Here is a 25039-nt window from a genome sequence, read left to right on the forward strand (position 1 = left end):
CCTGGGAGCCAGCAGAATTGTGTAAGACGGTCTTCCAGAGGGCAACCCGAGTCCGCCAACCTTGGCCTGCCCACAGGACGCTCCTCATGATACGCAGCACTTGCTACTTTGGGGGGCGTCGCGACTCACTCTCTTCCTCATCTCTCGGATGTCGGGCCGCCCCGCCCCCACCAGGGGAGGAGCTAATGAGAGGCCCCCGGAGCTGCAGAAATCCCCGCCCAGGAATAGGGTCGAGGAGGCGTGGCCACACTGCCGGCGGAAGTGGAGCCCTCCGCGAGGGCGCAGAGCCGCCCGCGCCGGGCGAGAAAACTGGACTGTAGGATTAGGCCGAGCCAGTGATGGGTACGCGGGCGAACAGTGCAAAGCTGCACGGGAACACGCGAGGTACCGAGGACGCGGCGCAGCGGCGGCGGGGAGAAAAGGCGCCCGGCAGTCGGGCGGCTCGCGCAGGTGCCCAAGGGGCGGGGCAGGCCGAGGGTGGGAGCCTGACGCCGCTGGAGGGCGGGAGGGCGTGGACGCGTGCGCCCCAGCGCGGGATGCGCGCGCACCTCCCGCGCCCTGGCTCCGCCCCGCCCGCGGGGCAAGGGGCCGCTGAGGCCCCACCCACGCGCCTCGCCTGAGGCCGGTCAGCTCAGCCCAGGCCCCCGCCCCCGCCGCTTAAATGAGGCGGCGGGGAGCAGCCTCCGGAAACGGCTGGGCACTCGGAGGCTGGGAGCGCGGCGTTCGACGGCGGCGAGGCGCAGGTAACGTAGTGGCTAGGCGCCGCGCCAGCTGCGTAGCGTGCTGTGCCGCGAGGCCGTTTGATTTGCCAGGCTTGGGAGCGGGGCAAAATCGAGAGGGCGTAACTGGTCCCAGTGTCCCCTGCGTCCCTCCGTTGGACCCCCCGAGGAGACCGGGACCCTGAGAGGGGCGGCGACTCGCCGGCGTCTCCCGGCCTGCGCTCCGTACTCGGCACCCGCTCTAACGTGCTCCATCCAGCTCCTTGGGTTTGCGCTGGCGTCTGGGGAGAGGTGGCTTGGGCAGATTGTGCCGTGCTCCAGCAGCCTGACTTGGTCTTGCCGAGCTGAGGCTCTAGCTGGGATCCCCTAGTAATCCTGTGAAATAAAGCCGCTTGGAGACTCTGCTGGGAGCCCAGAGCCTGCACTTTTCTAAGCCCCCAACTGTCCTGTTTCCCTGCCATTCAGGGAAGCATTTCAATAAGCAGGCATCTCGGGGTGAGACCCCAAAGGACCCCAGCAGAAAATGGCCAACTTCCCCACGCTCTGTTGTTCTCCTGCTTTGTCAACGAGCCTTTCTTTAACCAGAGAGCATCATGGCAGAGCAGGTGGCCCTGAGCCGGACCCAGGTGTGCGGGATCCTGCGTGAAGAGCTGTACCAAGGCAATGCCTTCCATCAATCTGATACACACATCTTCATCATCATGGGTGCATCGGTGAGTCTCCCCCAGGCTTGGAGGGTGACATTGCCTCGGGTCCCTACCTGCTGGGTGCCCAGGCTTTCCCAGCTCACTCTGGAGGCCCCAGGGCCTCTGCTTAGTTGCCATTCCCATCCCAGTGCCACCCAGTATGCGCCCAGTCTGTGCGCGGGAGACTTTACAGACTCTCTCGTTGGACTTCTTCCTCCGCAGTGCAAACTATGCACGGGGCAGGCTGTTCACTCTGTATCTCTTTCACACCTGTTTCTGGCTTGGTAGGTGTCACACAGTGAGTTGCAAAGTCATGTTCTGAGGCCCAAGCTTCACCTTCTCTGTCAGTACCACAGATTCCCTGGGAACAAACACTCGCCCTTCCTTTGAGTACCGTGTCATTATCCCGGCTCCCAAGGCCCGCAGAGAAGCTATGACCTGTCCCACCCCATCCTATTGTTCAGCCTGTGGAACTGACACTTTGTTCTAGAAGATCAAACGGTAGAAGCGAAGGCACAGGTATAGCACACAGACCACACGTGATGTGGGGACAGGAGAGGGAGGGCAGTCCTAGTGCAGCTCTTCGTCTTCACCTTCAGCATGAGCAGGACCCTGCTAACCATCCTGTGGCCCTTTCTGCCCGTAACCTGTCGTATAAGCTTAAGCAAGAATTCGCCCAGAACTATCAAGCTCTTGGTGAAGTGGACATTATTTCTCTGCGCCATCCACGTCACGGTCCCCTTAGCTCTGGCAGAACCTGCTTCCTAGTTCATGTTCATAAGGTGTGCTCTGTAGACAGAGCCTGTGCCCACCAACTTTGGTGATTCCAAGGAGAACTCCGCAAAGGAGAGCAGGAGGCAGCAGGTGGTGCTGGGTGTGAGATGGGACTCTGCCAGAGAGCCAGAGGGAGGGAAGGAAGGTAGGCCACTGCCAGCACTATCTCCTGATTCTGTAACCCCTACAGTAGGGGGACATAGGGACATGGGTTGGAGGGGAGCAGCCTTCGTCTCTACCCTGGCCCCAGTGTGTGCTCCTCTAACCCTAACCTGTGTTGGCCACGAGCTCTCACAGCTGGGAGTCTGACCATTAGGTCCAAGAAACAGGTTGGAGGAGAAAGTTACTCAGGATTATGCCTCTTCCTTCCCCCACCCCTATACCAGGCTGCCCTGGGAAGCTCCACCAGAGGGTCCCAGGCCACAAAAATGGTCTAGGACTCTGGGCTGTCAGCTCCTAAGATGCTTTGTTGAGAACACCCAAGCTCGCCACAGGACTGGCCAGCAGCCCTCCTCCTCTGCACCTCAGTGTTTCTGCAGAGCAAATGGGGGCTTTTGAAACCAATGTCAAGGGACCTCAGGCTGAGCTTATTCTCTGAGTGGTCAGTGCCTCTGCCTGTGGCCGGCTCGATGTTGAGCAACTTTCCCTTGCAACTGGTAGGGTTCCCCTTTGCTCTCCTCTGCTCTGAGAGTGACAGCCAGACCCTTCCAGAGCAGAAGTGGGAAGTGGGGGGATCCCCCTGTCCAGAATCATCCACTCAAGGGGATTGGAACCAGGTGGGTGGGCCTGCCGTGCTCGGGCAGCGTCTAGAACAGCTCCCACCATCCAGCCTCCGGTGTCCACTCCCTGCTTAGAAGAGGTAGGCAGAGTGGTGCTGAGGGCGCACTCTCCCAGACCTGCTCTTCTGGGAAACCCACAAGTTCACTGCTCATTCATCCAACAAATAGCAACCAAGTGCCTTCTCTACAGTACAGTGAGTGCCGGCCCCACCTTCCCCATGTGATCTGTGTGCTGGGGGGAAGGGACCCAAGGGGAGTTCCTAGCCCAATCAGAGCTTCTAGTGGCACATGTGACCAAAACACCAGTGGGCCCTTGTGTCCCCCATCACCTCCAGCATACAGGTCCCAGGCAGAGCCAGGGGCAGGGAACATTCCACACAGCAGAGCAGACGCAGAGCCCCCAGTGGCAAAGGCCCCAGAGCAGGCTGGGCCCACATGGCCGTCCCCTGCCCTTCCTCATTCCTCCTCTGCTTACCCAAGCCTCACTCTCCCGCCCAGCTTCCTTCCTGAGAGCGTCCTGATGCTGGCTCGCAGTTACCCAATAGGCTTTGAGCTGCTCTCTGTTCCTCCCATGTGGCCACTTGCCCCCTTTCCAGGACTCCCACCCCCAGCCAGGAAGGGAGTGGAGATACTTAATGTCCCTGTCTGGAAAGCTCTGGAATGAAAGAAACCAGTTTTTCCTTATAGACCAGAGCTGGGGAGAGGGGAGCCTTGGGCCTGGCACATCATGTCCTCCCCCACCTGATAGAACCTTGGACAGGCTGGAGGCCTCCCCCGCCACAGGGGATGGAGAGAGGATTGGGGGGAGAACAGGACAGGGAGTCTGCGTGGGCACTGCCGGCTCACTGCAGGCTTCTCAGCAAGGCCCTCACCTCTCTGGACCTCAGTCTCCCCACCTGGTCCATAAAGACCATGGACTTGATGGCTGTTCAGGCCTCGTCCCAATGTCTGCCTAGGTAATGGGTTACCTGAGAGTCCTGGCTCCTCTGTCTTTTGGGGACGTTTCTGGGTTGCTTTTGCCCCTTGGGTCGATAAGATTCTTGCTGCGTCATGATGACCTTGGCACTTCCCCCAAAGGCCTGATGATTCATGAACCCCAGGGTGGAGGAGGGAACTTACCTCAACAGCCCCTAGGTTCTTTCTCCCCAGTTCCCAGGAGAGAGCTGGGCTGTAGCCAGGGCCCGGGCTCCACTCCAAGAGCCCAGGCACATCCTTGACCCAGGTGACCCTCGGGGGCCGGGATGGCCCCCCCTCCAGGCCTCCAGCCGGCGGCTGGCCTCTGAGGGACCGGGCTGCCTACGCTGCCCTCGGGTCCTCACAGAGATGTCGACAGTGTTTGGGGGCTTATAAAACTAGAAGCTGTGGTCAGACGAGGTAGCAACAGGCAGGCGGTGACCCAAGTCCCTTTGCCCCAGCTGGGACAGATGCTGGTAGCTGGTGAGCTTAAGAGGTCCTCCTTCTTCTGCTAAAGTCCCCACATGTCCCCACATGTCCCCACATGTCCCCAGGCAGCTCTTTCCCCACTGCTGTGCCCTCAGACGGAAATAAGGGGGTTGGGAAAGATTCGCATTTCTCCAAGAGACCCTGTAATCGCCGCCGCCCCCCCCCCCCGGTGTGCTGAGGTTTGGTCCGTGTCTTCCCATGTTCACTCTTGCGGAGGAGTCTACTCTAGGCCAGTGGGGAGGGCTGACCAGCTCACCTCCCGTGCCGGGTAGCCACCAGCAGGAACCCCTACCACCGTCCTGGGTCATACCTCACTTGGCCCTTGGACGACTTGGAGCCCAGCAGGCCTCTGGGTGCCGGGGCTGAGCTGAACGAGGCAAGCAGGTTCTGTCGGTAGCTAATCCCAAGGGAAGCCGCAGGAACAAACAGCTTGGGGTGCTGGGCGTCGTGACTCAGCAGACAGCAGGCTTGTCCGCTGCCACCAGTCTGCTGCCCGCAGCCTGTCCCGAGTCTTCCCAGCCCACTGGAGTTTGATCATAAGCAAACATGACCTGAGCAGAGTCTCCCTCCAGCCCTGCTGGTGGGAGAAGCCAGAGGCGGCCACTGACTGTCTGCTGTAGTGGGGTCCCTGGGCGGGGGGGTTGGAGTTGGACCAGGAAGCACCAGTGAGAGCAGCTGCAGGAAGGTGGCCGTGGCTGCAGACTGCTGGGGAGATCGGTTGTGGACAGTGAGCAGATGTGAGCAGCGGGGCCCACACAGCCAACCCTGGTTTGGGAACCACCTGTTTTAGGAGTTGGGGATCCTGGTGGAGCCCAGAGAGGACCAGGAAACACTTGTCACTGTGGGCTTGGTGCTCGTGAAAGGCTGGGCCCACACGCACACCCTCACCTGAAACCCTGGGGGAACGGCAGGCTGCCCCAGGAGCCTTGGTGGAGCAAAGGCCAGGAGGAAACTCGAGCATTTGAGGCACAGGGCGCCCCTGAGCCCTGCACCTGCGTCCCCCCCCCCCCGAGAGGGGACTTCCCACTCGGGGCTCCCTGCGGGCCCTCCTAAAGCTCTCCCGGGGCTGGGGGCAGGGGCTGAACCATGCTGGTCCTGCTTCAGTTCTGGCCATGGGGCTTCCCGTTTGCAGGTCCAAGAGTTCATAGAAATGAGCTTATCCAGTGGTTCCATGGCTTCTCAAAGGCAGTTTTGCATTGAATATTCAGGTCCTTATCCCCGGAGTCCACTTTTCTGCCTACAGCCAGTCCAGCCTGCCCCAGCCTGCCTTACTGTCTCGGCACTGATCGGCAGTGCCCGGAGCAGCATGGGTTCGCAGCCCAGGCCCGTCCCACACCCTGATCACAGGGTGGGCAGATGGAAGGGTGCATGCCCCGCTGGTCCGCGGGAGCCTGTGGCCATTCCTGCCTCTGCCTCTCTCACCTGGACTGGAGAGTTCCTTTGCTCACAGAACTGAAGCATATTGGCGTGGCTCAGGGACCGAACTGGTATGCTTTCTAGGGCGTCCTCTTTGGAATTTCTGGGATCTGCCATCTTGTTGCTTGAAGTTGCCGTGTGCTCACACCTTTCTGTTGTGGAAAACTTCACACATCGGCAAAGTTGGTGCCGTAGGGCCACGAGGGGCACCTGGGTGGCTCAAGTCGGGTGAGCGTCCGACTTCTGGTTTCAGCTCAGGTCGTGATCTCACGGTTGAGAGATCCCGCCCTGTGTTAGACTCTGCTGAGTGTGGAGCCTGGTGGGGTTCTCTCCCCCTGCCTACGTGTTTCACTCTCTTTCTCAAAAAAAAAAAAAAGGGGGGCGCAATAAATGGCCATGGTCCATTGCCCAGTTCCCATGATAATTTGCCTCTTTTTTTAAAAAAAAATATTTTATTTATTTATTTGACAGAGCACAGGGAGAATGGCAGGTAGAGGAAGAAGCAGGCTCCCCACCAAGCAAGGAGCCCAATGCAGGGTTTGATCCCAGGACCCTGGGATCATGACCTAAGCCAAAGGCAGACACTTAACTGACTGAGCCACCGGGGCATACTGAAATTCTGTCTTCCTTCACCCACTCCCCACTCTTTGCTCAACAATTGTTTTTCAGGGTTTGGTTTTTTTTTGGACAAAGTTGAAATGCACTGAAATGCACCGATCTCAATGGTGCAGTAGATTGCACAACTTTATCACAATATAGGACTCTTTTGGGCACCTGAGTGGCACAGACAGTGAGGCGTCTGACTTGGTTTTAGCTCAGGTCATGATCTCAGGGTCCTGGAATCGAGCCTTGCATTGGACTCCACACTCAGCGTGGAGTCTGTTTGAGATTCTCTTTCTCCTACCCCCTTTGCCCCTCCCACTTGTGCTGTGTGTGTGTGTGTGTGTGTCTGTCTGTCTGTCTCTCTCTCTCTCTCTCAAATAAATCAATATTTTTTTTAAGAATGTATAGGGCTGGGCACGTGGGTGGCTCAGTCATTAAGTGTCTGCCTTTGGCTCAGGTCATGATCCTGGGATCTTGGAATTGAGCCCCGCATCGGGCTCCCTGCTCAGCGGGAAGCCTGCTTCCCCCTCACCCTCTCCCCCTGCTTGTGTTCCGTCTCTCGCTGTCGTCTCTGTCAAATAAATAAATTAAAATTTTTTTAACAAAAGAACGTATAGGGCCTTTCTCTCCATCTCTCACTTGAGCATCTGGGCTGTGTCTCCATTTCTCTGATACTTGGTGTTGCCAGCCTTCCGGCTTACAGCCGTCCCAATGACCGGGAAACAGCCGCGAGGGGCTTCACTTGCCTTTTCCCTTCAACTGATGATCTTGGGTACTTTCTCGTGTGTTTGTTAGAATCTAATCAGTTTTCCATGGGGCCGTCTTCTTCCTTAGGTGCGTGAGCGGGTTATATATTCTGGTCATAGAGTCAGAATGGAGTTCCCTGTTTCTGCAATTTTGGTGGAATTCTTGGAATTCTTAAAAAGTTGTGTTTTTATTCGTCTTTGGCAAACACCAGGTTTTGGCTTTCTTAATATTTTCTTTGGGTTTATTTTCTGGTATTGTTTTTGTTTTGTTTTTTAAGATTTTATTTATTTATTTATTTGAGAGAGAGCATGAGCGTGGGGAGTAGCAGAGGGAGAAGCAGACTCCCCACCGAGCAGGGAGCCCTACACGGGGCTTGATCCGAGGACCCCGGGATCATGACCTGAGCTGAAGGCCCATGCTTCACCAACCGAGCCACTCGGGCGCCCCTATTTTCTGTTTTAGTAACGTTTATTTTTCATTATTCCCTGCCTTGTAATTTGTTTGGCTTTAACGTTGGCTTTAAAGTTCTACTCCTTTGTCTGACTTCGTAAATCAGTCCCTGAGCTCATTAGGCCTGAGCTAAAGCGGCATCTCACGCCATAGGTCATGCCCTTTGGTTCGAGAGCTCTCAGGCATCTTCGTTAGCCTGTGCACGGTTCAGAAGCCGGCGTTTGGCCTGGGTGTGGCTTCGCCTGCTCACCCTGTGACCAGAGATTGTGATCTGAGTGGTACGTGTGGTCACAGGGCAGGTGGCCTGGTCGCGGTGCCTCCTGCGGCTGAGTGGTGACCCTGAGCCAGCGTCCGGACTGAAGGGGAGGAGACCGTCTAGGTCATGCCCCCAGCCCCCAGCTTCTCCTAACCACGCCTGTTCCCTCCGCCCCAGGGCGACCTGGCCAAGAAGAAGATCTACCCCACCATCTGGTAAGCATGTCCCCGCACTGTCCCCACCGTCCCCAGCCCTACCTGCCCTCCCTGCCCTGGCCCCAGCAATGCCGTGCCCTCAGGTGGTTGTTCCGGGATGGCCTTCTGCCTGAAGACACCTTCATTGTGGGCTACGCCCGCTCCCGCCTCACAGTGGCCGACATCCGGAAACAGAGCGAGCCCTTCTTCAAAGTGAGTGGCTTCTGGGGGTCTCCAGGAGGGACAGTGCCCCTCCTGCCTGGAGCGCTCCTCTCCTTTGCCTTCCCCACAGCAGCCGTGCTGCCCAGCCACACCACTGCACAGGGCAAGGTGCGGGGAGCCTGCCGGCATGGGAGCCCTGTTTCCAACTCCCCTCTGACCTCAACCCTGTTGCGCCTCCCATACACGCCCCCCGGGGGCCCAGAGCCAAAAAAGTGTCTTCACCCCGAAAGTCTTACACATCTGCCTTTCCCCAACACACCATGGTTTGGTGCCTTGACTTTGGAGAGAGCCAGGTCTCAGCCTCCCGAAATCTGACTTCATGTCAGGGCCTGGGGTCGCCAGAGGTGACTGCTGGGCCCCATCCCATGTGGTGGTGTGCTGCCTCGGCCTCCCCTGTAAGTATGTAAAACTGACAACATGGGGGTGAAGCCGGTGTGGTGCTCAAATGACTTGAGTTCTGAGGGAGCGCACCAGTATGAGTAGGGGAGGGCCGGGCAGGGGTCAGTGTCCCTGTGTCAATCTTTCTCAGGCCACACCAGAGGAGAAGCCCAAGTTGGAGGAGTTCTTTGCACGCAACTCCTATGTGGCTGGCCAGTATGACGACGCGGCCTCCTACGAGCGCCTCAACAGCCATGTGAATGCTCTCCACCAGGGGCCACAGGCCAACCGCCTCTTTTACCTGGCCTTGCCGCCCACGGTGTACGAGGCGGTCACCAAGCACATCCACGAGACCTGCATGAGCCAGACGTAAGGCTTGTCTTTTCCCTGCCTCTTAGGTGTGCCCTGTCCTGGTGTGGCCGGGCCTGGTGGTTGTCCAAGAGTCCCTGGGGCAAGCTAGTCCACCGAGTTGGAAAAGGATGGTGACCCCTGTTTGTTCTCTACTGGAGTTAGCTCTTGAAAGACGAGAATAGGGCATGAACACAGGGGTTTTGTAATAGCGTTTGCCAGAAATGCTACCGCGCTTCTTGCCTTGGAAACCCTCCCAAGGGCCCTCCTGGCCCATCTTGCCAGAAATCAGCTTTCCCTCGCCGCTGTTCCTGCGAGGACCACAAGGTGGCGGTGTTGCTCCACGAAACTGCCGCCGGTCTGTTTTCTGGGTTTTTTGTGCTTCTCGCGGTCCCCTTGGTGACCACGAGGTGGCGGTGTTGCTCCGCAAGAATTTTGCTTTGTGGCGCCCTGGCCTCTGCCAGTCAGTCTTGTCCCTCAAACCCGCAGTCGTCTCTCATTTCGTTTTGGTTTTGAACGCAGAGTGGTACATCAACTCTCCAAGGGAACTAGCCAAGAAAGGGGCGTTCTTCCATTTTAAAATCTGTGGAGGCAGCTGTGCCCTTGACATCCCCTCCCCCTGCTCCCCCACCAGCTCCCGAGCTAGTCCTGACAGAGACCCAGCCCAGCCCCACCCCCACCCCACCCCCGGGGCTGGAAGGGAACAGGACCCTGGAGCACTCGTCCCAGCGAGCAGCCGGCGGGGTGGGAGGGCTTCTGAGGAAGTTTACCGGTGTGGCATGGAGGCCATGGTGTCCTCTGGTCTGGGGACTCTGTGCCAGCAGAGCTCTGCCGGCCAGCTGAGCATGAAGACGGGGAGGGAAGCTTCTGCCTCTCCTGGAGGACAGAGACCTCGGGGGAGATGAGGTGCCAGCCCTTGCTGTCGAGGAAGGGTGCAGGGTGACAGTGACACAGCTCTGGGCTCCCGCAGAGGCTGGAACCGTGTCATTGTGGAGAAGCCCTTCGGGAGGGACCTGCAGAGCTCCGACAGGCTGTCCAACCATATCTCCTCCTTGTTCCGTGAGGACCAGATCTACCGCATCGACCACTATCTGGGCAAGGAGATGGTCCAGAACCTCATGGTGCTGAGGTGGGGCCGGGCCTGGGCGACGGGGTGGGGACGGATCCTGGGTATGGGGTGGGCACTCGTGGGGCCCCACCCATCCTGCTGTTGCACCCCGAGTACAGCAGCACACTGCACACTGCCCCCGCTGCAGGTTTGCCAACAGGATCTTTGGCCCCATTTGGAACCGGGACAACATAGCCTGCGTCATTCTCACGTTCAAGGAGCCCTTTGGCACCGAGGGCCGCGGGGGCTACTTCGACGAATTCGGGATCATCCGGTGAGCGTGTGTCTCCCCTTCCCGGGGCGTCAGCACAGGCAAGGGGTGCGATCTTGCTGTTCTGCGGGGTCACCACTCCCTGTTCTTGGGGGCTCCTCCTCCCCCAAGATTGAGATTCACAAGTGGGTGACAGTCAGCGTCAGCTGCAAAGGGGGGTGTCCCTATCTCTTTCCTTGCCTGAGGGGACCTCCACGGGTAGACGTGGGCTCAGGAAGCCAAAGTCCTGGCTTACTGCTGGAGAGCCCTGTCTGAACTGCTGAGCCCCCCTGCGCCTCTGACCCCGGTCGAAGGCCCCGAGCCGAGCCCACCTGCGCCTCCCTCCACAGGGACGTGATGCAGAACCACCTGCTGCAGATGCTGTGTCTCGTGGCCATGGAGAAGCCAGCCTCCACTGACTCGGACGATGTCCGGGACGAGAAGGTGCCCCTTTGGGCCCCCGCCGCCAGGACTGCAGGGGGCTCTTCTGTCTCTCGAGCTCACCCACTGCCTCTCCTTCTGGAGAAAAGGAGGGCGGGTCTGGGTGGTCCCAGGGAGCCCTCGGATGGGAGGGCCACGGCCACGGGTTCTGCATGGTGAGCCACGCAGACGACGTGTGTCCCCCCATGTGTGCTGGCTGGTCACACCGCCGGAAAGCCCGCTGTGCGTGGGGCCCCAGCTTCCGCACGTCTGCCGCCCTCGCCCAAGGAGCCCCTCTCTCCCGGCTCGCTCCCAGGTCAAGGTGTTGAAGTGTATCTCCGAGGTGCAGGCGGACAACGTGGTCCTGGGCCAGTACGTGGGGAACCCCAGCGGAGAGGGGGAGTCCACGAAAGGCTACCTGGACGACCCGACGGTGCCGCGCGGGTCCACCACTGCCACCTTCGCGGCCGTCGTGCTCTATGTGGAGAACGAGAGGTGGGACGGTAGGTGCCCCCCCAACCCCGGGGTGCGGCCGCCACGCCCCGTTGCGCCCTCTCCCGCCTGACGCCGCTGCGCCCTGCACAGGGGTGCCCTTCATCCTGCGCTGCGGCAAGGCACTGAACGAGCGCAAGGCCGAGGTGCGGCTACAGTTCCGCGACGTGGCCGGCGACATCTTCCGGCAGCAGTGCAAGCGCAATGAGCTGGTGATCCGTGTGCAGCCCAACGAGGCCGTGTACACCAAGATGATGACCAAGAAGCCCGGCATGTTCTTCAACCCCGAGGAGTCTGAGCTCGACCTGACCTACGGCAACAGATACAAGGTGGGCGCCTGGCCCCGGGCGGTGGCGGGGAGGGGGGGCGGTGCAGGCTCGGACGGCCACAGCACAAAGCCTCCCCCCACAGAACGTGAAGCTCCCCGATGCCTACGAGCGCCTCATCCTGGACGTCTTCTGCGGGAACCAGATGCACTTCGTGCGCAGGTGAGGGGCGCCCCTGGGCCCCGGGTGCGCACTGGGTCAGGGCTGGGCTCCAAGCGGCAGGGCCGCGGCCCCGTGCCCCCGCCAGCACCCCCAGAGCTGTGCGGTGTCCCCTCAGTGACGAGCTCCGGGAAGCCTGGCGGATCTTCACGCCGCTGCTGCACAAGATCGAGCACGAGAGGCTCCAGCCCATCCCTTACGTTTACGGCAGGTAAGGGGCCGGGCGGGGGGCTGGGGGGGCAGGGACGGCTCGCAGGGGCCCAGGGCGCCCTCACAGCTCCCCTCTGCCTGTCACTCTCCCAGCCGAGGCCCCGCGGAGGCAGATGATCTGATGAAGAGAGTGGGCTTCCAGTACGAGGGCACCTACAAGTGGGTGAACCCCCACAAGCTCTGAGCCCTGAGCCCCAGGTCCCCACCCCACCCACCTCGGCCCCGTCTTTGTTCCTCCCACTTGCCCGTCACCCCAGCCTCGCATCGGGAGTGCTCCAGGGCCACAGGCCTCGGCCTCACATTCCCGGCCCCGGCCAGCCCGGGCCCAGTACATTCCGCCACTAGCAAAGCGCTCGAGACTCGCGCTGTGACCGTCTCTAGCTGCCACTGGCCCTTCCTGAGCCAGCTTCTGTCCACTGGCCTGAGCCTCCACAGAAGGAAGTAGAGTGGCTTTCGCATCTGTCCTGGGCTCCTCCACCCAGGGCAGGGGGAAGGATGTCCGAGGGGGGCAGGCATCTGTGGGCCAGGGGCCAACCGCACACTCCTGCTGGCGGTGAGCGAGGTCCTCGGAACTGAGGGGACGGGCTCAAGCGTTTTCACACCAGTCTCAGTGCCACTCGACATTCCTGGTCACCCGCTGGAAGGGACCTCCGTGCTGCCCTGCAGCCCCCGGTGTCTCGGGCCTCCTGGATGCCCCTCTGCCCTCCCCCCACCCAGCACTCCCCAACTCTGCACTCCATGGCCCGCCCACTCACCACTGGAAAAGCAGAAGCAGCCAGCCCCTGCCATTAAATCCACAAACACACCCGCCTGCTCCCTGCTTGTTTCCTTCTGACCCTGTTACCCTGCAGGAGGGCGCCTGGGCCAGCCCGGCCCACCAAGGGCCCACGGCTGCCTGAATCCCACCACCCGGTTCTCATCAGCCACGTCTCTCCCCAGCGCGGGTTTGGCAGTCCAGGCCTAACCCTGAGCCCACATCTAGTCGTGACTGAGCCCTGCTCCCCGGGGCCCCCCCCACGCACACTCACCTGTGCTCCTCCCTCAGTCGTCCTCCGCAGGATTCTGTCGCCAGGCCATGGAGGTCGGGCCACATTCACTCTGCCTCCTCCGCCTTGACCTTGTCCCCACCACAGTGAGGACTCATCCCAGAATCGCTGAGGGCCTTTACATGCCAATCCATGGAGGCAAGAAGTGTTTAGGAAAGAGAGGCAGTGGGCTCTTGTGACTGACCCTGGATGCCAGGGCGGGGGAGAGGGGGCATAGCTGCGACAAGGCGCACGGGCCCGGGAGGGGAAGCCTAAGACTGTGTCCTCCCATGGCTCCCGAGGCCAGAAGTGGGAAATCCGGGTGTGGCTGGGCCGGGCTCCCTCTGAAGATTCTAGGGGCCCACCTTGCCTCTTCCCACTGTGGCGGCATCCTGAACCTTCCGTGGCTGGCAGACAGATCACTCAGTGTCTGCACCCAACTCTACGTTCTGCCCTGTGTGCTTGTGTGTCTCTTGGTTCCTCTTAGGACAGCAGTCCTGTCAGATTAGGGGCCGTTCTCTTCCCCAGAGTGACCTCCATCTGACTTAACCCTTTCCAAATAGGGCCACGTTCCAGGGATCCCTGCGGTTGCGGTGGGGGGAGGGGGTGCTTGTCCCAGTACACTCCCATGTGCCCCCCTCCCCCGCAGCCCTACTCAACAATAGTGCAGCACCAGCGCCTGGGGCTCTGGGAGGTGCAGCCAGCCCAGAACGAAAGGACAGAATGATCAGATGGCAGCACATTTTATGGAGGGAACAAGTGGTCCAGAAAATCACTCAGGGTGGCGGGGGAGAGTGGGGAGGCTCCGCTCCCTGGGAAGAGGAGACTTAGCCCAGGGCTCTGTGGTTGTCAGGGCTCAGCCCCTCTCTCCCCACTCCTGTTGGGGAAGCAATTACCTGGAGCTTTTCACTCCAGCCATCCAGACCTTACCTGGTCCTGCCGGTGAGAACCAGCTGGATGCCTGGTGAGGGCGAGGGAGACGGGCGCAGTCTGGCGGAGTGCTGGCTGGTGGGGGGGGGGGAGCCAAGGCTCCCACGTGGGAGCCATACGTAGATAAAAAGCTACTTACTGGCAGGCTGGCTTGTTCCCGCTGCGTAAGCCAGGGGAATGTGTCGCCCCTGTACGCGAGCGGCCCTCCTGGATGCTATCTGCACTCTCCCCATCCCTTCCTGTGACCAGGGCAGGTGGTACACTCAGATGAGGTAAGGAGGGAGGTCACTGAGGTCACCAAACAGGGAAGGTGGGAGCTCTGTGGGGTTAGGACAAATCACATACCCCTAAGTGGTGACTTTCCTCAGTGGGCTCTGGACCTCAAGATCCACCCCAGCCCAGGTCTATGCAGAGCAGCCAAGAAGACTCCATGTGGACAGGATTGGAGGCCAGGCTCCACTCTGCGGGCAGTGGCCTTGGTCCTTCCTGGTGCCTGGGACCTCCTGGAGAGGGGACGGTGGCAAAGGCCTCCGCAGGAGCTAGAGGGGGCCAGCCTAGGGACTTGCAGGTTCCGCTGTAGCCCTCTGGCTCCCACGGAGCTGCCAAGGGTCTTGCCCTTGACTGCAGAGCAGCCTCATGCCTGATGAGCTGGGGTGACCAAAGGAATGGGGCAGCAGGAGTCCCTGAAGATGTGACCACGCTTTCCCCCTGCTTACCACCAGAGGGCGCTGTTCGGCCTACTCTAAGTTCTCAGCCATCCTGGAACCTCACTAATCCCCAAAACACAGACCTCAGCATAACTTCAAGCCCTTGGAGGTCGGGAGCCGTCAAATAAATGAAGATGCGGGAGTCGGTCCGGACCCCGGGAGGGTCCTCAAGCTCAGAGTCCTCTGCAGAGACCCACAGACATTCCTAGACTTTCGGTGACCCAGGAGAGCAGTGTTCTGGGGATTGTCCTCTTGGGTCCCCAGGCTCCCTGGGGGACCTGCTGGCATGGCATCACCAGGGAGGATTCCCCTGGGAATGTGGGAGGATCCACATAAGCGGAGCAGTGGGAGTCTAAACTAGAAGAGGGACCTAACCCCTCTGGGGCCCCCAACACATGATGACAAGGTATGTGTGCGGAGAGTGGTGTGACAGGCAGAAGGGTACAGGTGAGGGCACCCCAGATCTGAGCACCACACCAGGGCATACACGTAAGGGCCCTGGTGATGATAGTCAACTGTCACCTGACCCCTCGGTGACTGAGGAAGAGAGAGGGACCTGATGAGTCACCTGTCATCTCAGCTCTAGGAACCTGCAATGGGGAAGACAGAGAAGTCCCAACTGAGGGCATTAAGCTGTCACCTCAGCTCCCATTGCCATCTGACACAGAACTTGGGCCTTGCTGAACTAAGACAAGTGTCCCCTTAGTCCTGGGGGTCTATAACGGGGAAGAGAGATGACAGACACGGTGAGGAGACCCATCTGTCACCTTACGTCCATGTGCTTACATGGGATGGATGGCAGCAGCCCCCTCAGCTCCAGGTGACTGTGCTGAGTCCTCTTCCCACTCAGGGCATGGTGCTGAGCCTCAGGTGGAGCAGCAAGGGACTGGTGAGGTGGTTCAGCTGTTAGCTCAGATCTGGGTTCCCACCCGGAGACAGAGCGCGAGCCCCGACACACGCGTGAGCAGCGCTGCGGGGTACTCAAGCCTGCGACCGCATTCCGGTGCGCGGTCAGTCCTGAGCCCATGGCTTGAAGGGAGAAGGAGGCACTGAGGAGAGACATGAGAGCCTGGATGAGGACAGTCGAGGACAAATCTTGCCGCCTGTTCTGGAGACTGGACTGAGGGGCTACTGAGGACATTTTGCTGTCCCTTAAGCTGTTGGTTATTAAAGACAGGCGGAGGCAGGAAGGACTGCGTGGGAGAAAGTTGTCGCCTGAGGTCTGGTCGCCTCATGTAGAGGGGAGGCGAGAGGTCCCAGGCGATGGGACCTTAGCTGATCCCCATCCGCTGTTAACTCTGCTTCGGTGTCTACTGAGCGAAGCAGGTGACAGAACCGTTGAGGACATACAGTGGCAGCTCAGCTATCGGGACTACACGGGCACAGGTAGGGACGCCTGGAGGAGAGGTTCTGTGTCCCCTCACGGCCCGTGCCCGCACGGGGGTGGGCGGAGACGTGAGGGCGTCTCCGCGCTGCCCGTCCTGGCTGAAAACCAGTCCGCGAGCGGAGCTGGGAGTCGCGCGAGGCTGCCGCGCAGGCCCGACGACCTGGAGCGGATCCCGTCTCTTGCTTGGTAGCTGTGGGGACGGCGGTTGTGCGGTTGTGCCTCTGGCCCCTCAGGGGGACTCATTAAAGCAGCCTCTCTGAGACTCCTGCCCTGGGCGAGATGTAAACACGGTGTCTCTGAACTGCCGAGTGGGCGGGTGCTGCGGCCCGGGCGGGCACAGTGAGAGCGCGGGCAGCAGGAGCTCCCTCTGCCCGGCGTCGGCGCCTGCACGCCCTATGGGAGAGACGGTGCACCTGGGGTTCGGAAAGACTTGTGAGAGTTTGACGGGTGGTCAGCATTAGCTCGGATCCCAAATGCCATGAGAAGGGAAAGAAAAAGCTAAGCGCGGACTGCAGCAGCAGGGCTTGGAACTGATTTCCTCCCACCGAGAAGGTACTGGATCCTAGCCCGAGCTGTCGCTGCCTGGCGCTACAAGCTTTCTCTGTTTTGGATTCTTCACTAGGGAACGTTTCCGCAGGCGCGATGGGCGGGTCAGGGCACGCCGCGTTCCTGGGCTCTGCTGCCGCCGGGGCGCTGCCCTCCAGAGAGCAAGGCGGGCCCGCCCGATGGCGGGTGCTGCTCTCCCGGCGATGCGTGACGGGGGCGTGCTGGGCCGAGTGCTGCGGCCCTTCCCGCGGGAGGGGAGAGGAGAGGAGAGGGCGGGAGCGAGTCCTCCGTAGTCTGCGACCGGCGACAGCACGTGGACGTGTTTCCGTCTGGAAGCGGGAGGGAAGGCGTCACTCTGGCCTCGGCCTGCTCACCTTCTCCGTTTTCCCGTGGACTCTTCTGTGTCTCCAGCTTTCTAAAGACACACATGTCAATTTTCCAAAAAGATTTTATTTATTTATTTGACAGATAGAGATCACAAGCAGGCAGAGAGGCAGGCAGAGAGAGAGGAGGAAGCAGGCTCCCCGCTGAGCAGAGAGCCGGACTCAGGGCTCGATCCCAGGACCCTGAGTTCATGACCCGAGCCGAAGGCAGAGGCTTTAACCCACCGAGCCCCCCAGGCGCCCCCCCCCAACAATTTCTAATTACACCCCTAGATACGGTCGCTTCATCCAGGCTTCAGAAATCCGACCACAGGCCAGGAGCTCAACCCCAGTCCTCGAAGCAGGCATCTCCCACTTTGGAGGAGCCCGAGGAGAGATTTCTGCCGCGGAGCGGAAGTAGGATCCCGCCGACACCACCCTGCTCCTCCGGTGCTGATGCCGGGGGCGGGACCAGAGAACACTCAGGGGCGGGACCGGAGCGGAGACTCCTCCCACCCCGGCCAAAACGCCTGCTGGAGGCGGGCCTATGGGCGGGACCCGCGGACCTGGGGGCAGGGACTCCACGGTCTTCTACCCTTAACCGCGCGGCGGCAGGGCGGGAGCGGATGGCAGGGGTGGTGCCTGCGGGCTGTGGCCCCGCCCCGGACCGCCATTGCCGTGCCGGTCCGCGGAGCTGCGCGCCTCTCTCGCTGCCCGTCGCGGAGCACAGCAGGGCAGCTGGCCTGACCGGACTGCCTCCCACCCCAGCTTGCATCTCCCCCACGGCCAGGCAAGTCTACACCAGCCTAGCCCGTGTCGTCCGTGTCCCCCAGCCTTGGAGGTTGGGGGACGGCCTGAGTTCAGGGCCTCCCACGAAGGAGGCCCATGTCCGGGAGAACCACCTTTTCTTCGCGGCCCCAGAGGCTCCCGTGGGCACGATCGTGAGCTGACGGGTTCCAGAGGACTCTCCTGTCCTGGCAGTGCTTCTCTCCGCGTGCTCTACGAGCCTCACCAGGTCGTTGGACGAGCAAGCCGGTGCACCGATCACGTCTTCCCAGCAGCAGGGGCCAAGCCCAGGGCCATCCTTGAGTTCCACCCAAACCTGCTCTTCTGCTGTATTGCTCCCACAGCGCACGGTCCCCAAGCAGTGCTCCTGCCGGCAGCCCCAACCAAGCGGGAGAAGTGGACATGAGATTGGCAGGTGGGTGGCTTCCACAGTGAATGGGAGGTAGTTGGAAAAGGGACCAGACTGGAGGCTCAGGTGTCCGGAGGTCTGTGTCTGGAGGAGCCCGGGTGGACAGATGAATGTGGTTTTGTAAATGGAGGACCCTACACAAACACCCACTCTGTGACCTCGAGTAAATCCTTTCACCTCCCAGGAAGTTAAGAGCTGTGAAATGAGGATCAGGGAAGTCGATTTCTCCCAACTCGGGTAACTGAGTACCCGCTGTCTGAAAAAACGAGTTGTGGGACAGGCTGCAGGGAGCATGGCGGCTAGGAAAGGGGGACGGGGTGCAGGCGCGGAGGGGCGTGGTCTTAGAGTGGAAATTGACTGGAGCAGTGATGGGGCTGGATAAGAACCGGTGGCAAACCTGCCCTCGGCCCACCCGACAGCAAGACAGGTGGCTTGGCTGGGGGAGGAACAGATGAGAGTGGGTGATGCCGAGCAGAACTCAAGAACTGGAATTCAGGGCTGCTTGTAAATGTATCCCACTAGAGCCGCTGCTTAGGAACTGGCTGGGAGGGTGTGGCCTCGAGATCCTCGGGGGCTGGAGCAAAAAAATACTGCTTTGTAGGTAAATTGGGGGCCAGGAGGTGAGGGCACCTATCCGGAGAGTAGACCGTAGGCAGAGAAAACAGCCTTGGCCAGAAGCTGGGTGTGGCCAGCATTTCAGGAGAGAGGAGAGGGCAATCTAAGGGAGGATGAAGAGCACCCAGGTGGGGGGTTAAGATGTGCTGCCACAGAAGCCACTGAAGTGTTTCCAGCATGAGGACCCAGGCGGTCAACTGAGAGGTCAGGAACATGGGGGCTGACAGGTGACCCAGGAAGTTTACCCCAAGAAGATCATATATAACCTTGGCCACAAGCTGTTTTGGTGGGCTGATGGAGACAAGGCCACACCGGAGTAGGTTGGAAGAGAGTGGATGGTGAGACTGGGGAAGAGGAAGGGAGGGGAGAGAGGTCAGTGGCTGGATAGGGATGTGATTTGACGGTCTCTCCTGTGCTGTCTTACGATGGGAGGTGTTGCAGGTCAAGGAGAAAGAGCGGATAACGATTCTCGGGAGGAGAGCTCAGGTCCAGCTCCACAGCAGCTGCAGGAATTGGTCTTTGGAAGGAGCAGGGACCCTCTCCTTCATCATGACGGGACAAAAAGAGAACAGGACGGGTGGGATGTGAATATGTTGGTGGCCACCAAGACATAAAGTTTGGGGACTCCTGAGGGAGGCTGGCAGCCTCTGGAGCGGTCATGTCTGCTCTATACCTGCCACAGAGGACCAAGCTGAGAGGACCAAGCTTCCACCTACAGGAGCTCGAGTCCCCCTCCCAGGCCTCGTGGATGGCAGCAGGCCCCCACCTTCTGGTCCTCTGCTCAATTCTTCCAAGTGGCAAGAAGATGCAGTCCTGAGAGGCCCCAGGGTTAGGCTTAGGGTGGCCTTACCCTGTCTGTCCTGCCTCTAGGCCCCCTCCGCATTGTGGCCCTGGTTGTCACCGTGGGCCTTACGTGGATCGTGGTCAGCATCCTCCTGGGTGGGCCTGGCAGTGGCTTTCCTCGCATCCAGCAGCTCTTCACCAGTAAGTGTGGGACGCCTCCTCGCTCTGCAGTGGCTGCCACTCGGAGGCGGGCGGGGGGGGGGGGCACTCTGGGCCTGGGGGCAGAGGCTCGGGGGTGGGGATGTCTCTTTCTGCCAGGCCCCATCTAGCTGCCCTCGGGTCATCTCCCCCTATCACCCAGTTGCTCCCGACTCTGCCAGTTAAAACCCTGGGCCCTGTTGGAGTCAGCAGAGTCTGAGCGAGGGGCAGGGGGACCCCTACAGACATTGGGACAACAGCCTGGCTGCTCCCTGTGGGCTCTCCCCTGGCCTCTGGAATGGGGAGGGGGCACTGGGTGTTGTTTACAGTGCCATTGACCCTTTTCCTGGAGCCATGCGGGGTGGGGGGGTTGTTGAGTCTGGCTTAGCCCCTGAGCCTGACCAGCCCCCCATCTCAAGTCCATGGTACAGGGCCAGGACCAGGATGCCCTGCTGTCAGCCCCTGGAGGCCTCCACCCTAACACAAGCAACTTTCTCTCCCCACAGGCCCAGAGAACTCAGGGACCGCAGGTAAGGCTACTGTCACCTCCCCAGTCCTCCCAGCTCTCAGCTCCGCCTGCCTCAAGACTTCCGGAGTCTCTGTTCTCCCTGCACGCCCCCCCCCAAACTAGCCATCACAGCCCACTGCAACTGTTTGGCAGCTGCAGACCTAGAAAACCAGTTACCTGCTTCCAGAATACACTGGTGAGACAAGCCTAGGATAGATCTTTCCATTTCAAAAGGGAGAAACTGGAAGGAATAAGGGGGTCACCAGTCCCAGCAAGTCTGAAACCCAGCAGGGCAAATGCTGTCAGGATTCAAGGCCTGAGAGGCCTCCTCTGAGGCCCAATGCTCTGTCCTCTGGCCCCACTGGAGCTGGTGGGGGAGCAGGGTGCGCTCCTGGGGAGGCAGTCCTACCCTCTGGGCCTGTGCTGACTCTGCCCTCTGCAGCCACTGCTCCGCCCTCAGAGCCACCCTTGCTGCCTTCTGTCCTTTCTCTGTCCTTTTCAGCCCAGGATGGCAGGGTTTCTCCTGGTATAAAATTTTCGAAAACCTTCTTGGTGTCTTGTGCAATTCATGAGACTCTAAGGTGTGAGACAGGAGGGCCCTGCAGACCTCTTCTGGGTAATCCCACCTCGATTCCTGACTTTGGGGACAGGACCAAGTAGAACCGCGAGTCATGCGCCTCCGCTCGTTAGCGATCGGTCCTGCAACCACACCAGCGCACTTAGACTGAGTCTTTTCCCGGTTCTCACATTCTGGTTCCTTTGTGCTTAACGATTCTCGTTCCGGTTTATCTTTCTCTCCTCACATCTTACTGCAAGCATCAAGGAGAAACTGGGCTGTGTTTGGAAATCTCAGCTCGGTATTCCCAGTTCAGTGTCTACAAGTTCTCCTCTCCTCAGACATCAGAACCAGACTGGGCCAAGTTCTTTGCCACTTTATGATGAGGCCCGCCTTTCCTCCAGTGCCCAGTAACACGTTCCCATTTCCACCCGAGACCACAGTCCATGGCCAGCCCACACCGGCCACAGCCACGACAAGCTCCCCGCGCCGTTCACCCTAGGCTCACACAGGAAGCACCTTGAACATCCATATTTCTGTCGGCGCTCCCGCGAGACCATCTAGGCCTGGTCTAGCTGCTCCCGGGGTTTGTTTTTTTTTTTAAGATTTTATTTTTTTGACAGACAGAGATCACAAGTAGGCAGAGGCAGGCAGAGAGAGAGAGGAGGAAGCAGACTCCCCGCTGAGCAGAGAGGCCGATGCGGGGTTTGATCCCAGGACCCTGTGATCATGACCTGAGCCAAAGGCAGAGCTTAACCCACTGAGCCGCCCAGGCACCCCAGCTCCACAGACTTCTACAGCCTCCCTTCGCAACCCAGTTCCACGGCCAGCACCCCACCCCCTGCCTCCACTGTCCCTGGGCCTCTGGACTCAAATGCCATGAACTGGACACTTGTCCTTGGATTTAGGCTTAACTAACTAACCCAACCCCACAATGAGCTCATTTTAACCGACCAGGCCTTCAGTGAGCCTATTTCCAAATAGGGTTATATTCAAAGATGGCGGGAGTTAGGACATCTTTTTCGGTTTAACCTGTAACACAGCCCCTCCTCTGGTCCTCCCACCCCTGCCCAAGGGAGGGAGTCAGGTGCTTTCCTCACCGCCACTTCCCTGAGTCACTTTCCCAGCTGCTCCCTCCTCCCCTACCTGTGCTCCTTCCCTGCAAGGCCACAGCCAAGGCCAGCCCTCCTACCTCTTTTCTCCCACCGGTGGCAGAAAGGCCTCCCTAAGATCCCTGTCACCTTGCCCTGAGGCCAGCCCCAGCAGGACACAGAGTGTCTGTGTAAGTGTCCCTGGCCTTGGCCTGAGCCATGTCCTCTCTATCCCCTGTTGGTCCCCTGTTCTGTGGCCACTCATTCCTCCCTGTGGGCTGGTCCTGACCTTCCTGTCTCAGATCTCAGGTGATCCCAGGGCCAGGCCCATGGGTCACTCCTGCTGTTCATGCTCAGAGCCACGAGCCAGGAAGTACAAGTGTGGCCTGCCCCAGCCATGCCCCGAGGAGCACCTAGCCTTCCGCATGGTCAGTGGGGCTGCCAATGTCATCGGACCGAAGATCTGCCTTGAAGATAAGATGTGAGCTCCTCGGGGTGGCCGGTGGGGGGACGGGAGACCAGAAGCTGGATCTGTGAAGGACGGTGGAGCAAACGTGCCATCTGAGGGCTCTGCCCCCCACCCCGGTAGGCTCATGAGCAGTGTCCAGGACAACGTGGGCCGTGGACTGAACGTCGCCCTGGTGAATGGTGAGTCCTTGGGATGTGGGGTCAGAGTTGCTATCAGAGAAGCAGGGCCATGCCATGGCTTGCCCCCCTCCTTCCGCGTGCCCTCCCCATGAGGAGGCATCTGGACATTCGCCTCGGCCCTCTCCTCCCCGCCCGCCCCTCTGGGAATTCCCAGGGAGGCCTAGGCAGGGGTTCATGTTCATGCAATCTGAAGGTTCCACAGAAGAAGTGACCCAGTAAGCAAAGCACAGTAGCAGTAAAGAACCAGAAGTTTCCAGGAAGCTGGAGGGGGCACAGGGGGTGTGAAAGAAAGCTTCCAGAAGGTTTGCACCCAGTGGCCAGGGCCATGTCCTTAGCCTCATTCAAGGGGGGCTGCGGTGGTCGGGTGGAGCTGCCCAGCAGCTCAAGCAGCAGGACCCCCTCCCTCCCTGTCACCGCAGGGGTCAGCGGCGAGCTCATCGAGGCCCGGGCCTTTGACATGTGGGCAGGAGGTGAGTCGCCATGTATCGCCAGATCGCTGACATGCCACCCTCTGCCCATGGCTGTGGCTCCTTGGGTTCGGAAAAGGCAGGGACAGGGACAGGTGTACACTCATCAGGGTTGCTATACCAGTTTGTCCCTGCACTCCCATGGCGACCCTTCATGGGTGTGTCCCTGGCCTGATGCCTTCTTTTAGTCTCCTTATTTGGAGAGCGGGGGCTGGTGGGGGTGGGCACCCCGTGCTGCCCGATGCTCCGTGTTTCATGGGACCTGTCACCCCAGATGTCAACGACCTGCTGAAGTTTATTCGGCCGCTGCATGAAGGCACCCTGGTATTTGTGGCATCCTACGACGACCCAGCCACCAAGTAAGTGACTGCCAAGGCTGGCCTCAGCCTCACGCTGCCACGGTGACCACTTAAGGCTCTTCCTTGTGTGTGGCAGGATGAATGAAGAGACCAGGAAGCTTTTCAGCGATCTGGGCAGCAAGAACGTGAAGGATCTGGCTTTTCGGGATAGCTGGGTGTTTGTGGGGGCCAAGGGCGTGCAGAACAAGAGCCCCTTCGAGCAGGTATTTCCCACCCCTCTGCCTCCAGCCCACCAGCGTGCCTCAGCCCTCACCTCAGACTCCCCCGAATCCGCCGTCTGCACAGGGAAAGCTTTCATGATTAGGAAATCTTTCTCCCAGACGCCTTCCAGATGCTCAGTGCTGTCTCCTCCTGCTACGACCCAGTGCCCCAATTCACCGCACCCTGTCCCTTGTTAAGGGACCCGCCATGTCCCCCAGACCCACCATGTCAAGCCCCTTGCGAGGGGCTGGGAAGGCCCAGGCACCATCCTCCTCTTTGGGAGGCTCCTGGCCGGTTGAAAGCCTCAGCGCCCCCCAGCCCGGCCCCACCCCCACCCCCACGCACAGCCAGACGAGACAAATAGGCTGTTCCCATGGTTTCTGGAAGGCTCTGGCTGCCACAAAAGAGATGAAATGTTCCCTCTGGTTTTGTTCTTCCTGAAGCTTCCAGCAGCTCGTTGCGGGTCAGGTGAGGGCGGAACGGACATCGCGTTCCCTCCTCGCCTTCCCGGGCGTGCGGCGCCCACACTCCCCCTGTGGGGTCAGGAGAGGCCTGTGCAGCGCTTGCCCTGCTGCAGGTGGCGGGATCGGGCCGCGGGGACGGACGGCAGGGGGCGGGGGTGCCCTGAGCGCGCACGGTTGGCCGCCGCCAGCGCCGAGCGACCGAAGCTCCGGCGTCCCTTCCGCCCGAGGGCTCAGGCCGGGCTTCCCGCCCCCAACCCGCAGCATGTGAAGAACAGCAAGCACACCAACAAGTACGAAGGCTGGCCCGAGGCGCTGGAGATGGAGGGCTGCATCCCGAGGAGGACCACGGCCCGCTAGCCGGGCCGGGCGCGGGACCAGCCCAGGGAGGCCGCGTGCGCCCGGCCGGGAGGAGGCGCCGCGGCGGGCCCGAGGCCAGACGAGCGCGCTCTGGCCCCGCACGTCGGGGCTCCGAGGCGGTGCCCCGGGGCGGGGGGGGGGGGGCGGCGCGACCGAGGGAGGGGGCGGCGGGAGCCGGCCCCGGCTCGCTTTGGTCGGGCGGTCAGGCGCCCCTCTCCGTATTTCCTCAAGCTGCCTCCCCCGGGGAGCCCCAGCCCGACCCCCGCGCGGCGGCAGCGGCTCCCGGGGCGGGGTTGGGGGGGCCTGGGGTCCCGGAGCCGCTCGCCGCCTCTCCGGCCAATCCGAATTCCGGTGGGACGCCTTCCGAGGGGCCGCGCCTGCTGGCAGTTCTGGAGCCGGCGGCCTCCTGCCTCGCCCTGCGCGGGAACGGCCCCTGGGGAGCGGGGCTGGCGGCACGCGGCGGGGCCTTGTGACGGCCATCAGGGGGCCGGCCTTCGGGATGCGCTCTTAATAAACGAGTAGCCCCCAGTGGTATCCAGTGCGTTCATGTGCCGGGGGGCTGGGCGGACCCGCTCCCACAGCCTCCATAGACAACCCTAGTTTCCGGGGCTCCTGCCCCTGACACGCAGCTCGCCGCTGCCATTCCCGCAACCCTGCCCA

At 60.6% G+C, this 25039-nt stretch overlaps 1 protein-coding gene across 8 annotated transcripts; it reads left to right on the forward strand.

The window, feature by feature from the left end:
* Positions 1-245: 245 nt before the first annotated feature.
* Positions 246-24907, forward strand: G6PD (glucose-6-phosphate dehydrogenase). Of its 8 annotated transcripts, none has more exons than XM_082716605.1 (21): positions 246-384; positions 1305-1432; positions 8051-8088; positions 8172-8280; positions 8819-9036; positions 9986-10144; positions 10272-10397; positions 10724-10817; positions 11110-11296; positions 11379-11614; positions 11697-11773; positions 11889-11981; positions 18068-18138; positions 19618-19731; positions 20235-20258; positions 22241-22364; positions 22473-22531; positions 22951-23001; positions 23273-23357; positions 23434-23560; positions 24284-24907. In XM_082716605.1, exons 1-21 carry the CDS (start codon positions 339-341, stop codon positions 24377-24379), a joined length of 2262 nt encoding a protein of 753 aa, XP_082572731.1. In that variant the 5' UTR covers positions 246-338; the 3' UTR covers positions 24380-24907. The 8 variants fall into 8 exon arrangements, with proteins under 8 accessions (XP_082572731.1, XP_082572734.1, XP_082572729.1 ...); XM_082716603.1 differs by having other exon boundaries at positions 313-450; XM_082716604.1 differs by lacking the exon at positions 246-384 and adding an exon at positions 508-743.
* Positions 24908-25039: the final 132 nt, after the last annotated feature.

The sequence above is a fragment of the Mustela nivalis genome, assembly GCF_964662115.1.
Source record: "Mustela nivalis genome assembly, chromosome: X".
In the NCBI taxonomy this organism is placed as follows: Eukaryota; Metazoa; Chordata; class Mammalia; order Carnivora; family Mustelidae; genus Mustela; species Mustela nivalis.

Bases quoted from the DNA above. Each gene is read 5' to 3' on its own strand.
- G6PD (XM_082716603.1), top strand. From the start codon at position 339: ATGGGTACGCGGGCGAACAGTGCAAAGCTGCACGGGAACACGCGAGGT. The intron at 10,145-10,271 runs GTGGGGCCGGGC...CCCCCGCTGCAG, and splicing joins CAGAACCTCATGGTGCTGAG to GTTTGCCAACAGGATCTTTG. The intron at 20,259-22,240 runs GTAAGGCTACTG...GTTCATGCTCAG, and splicing joins AGAGAACTCAGGGACCGCAG to AGCCACGAGCCAGGAAGTAC.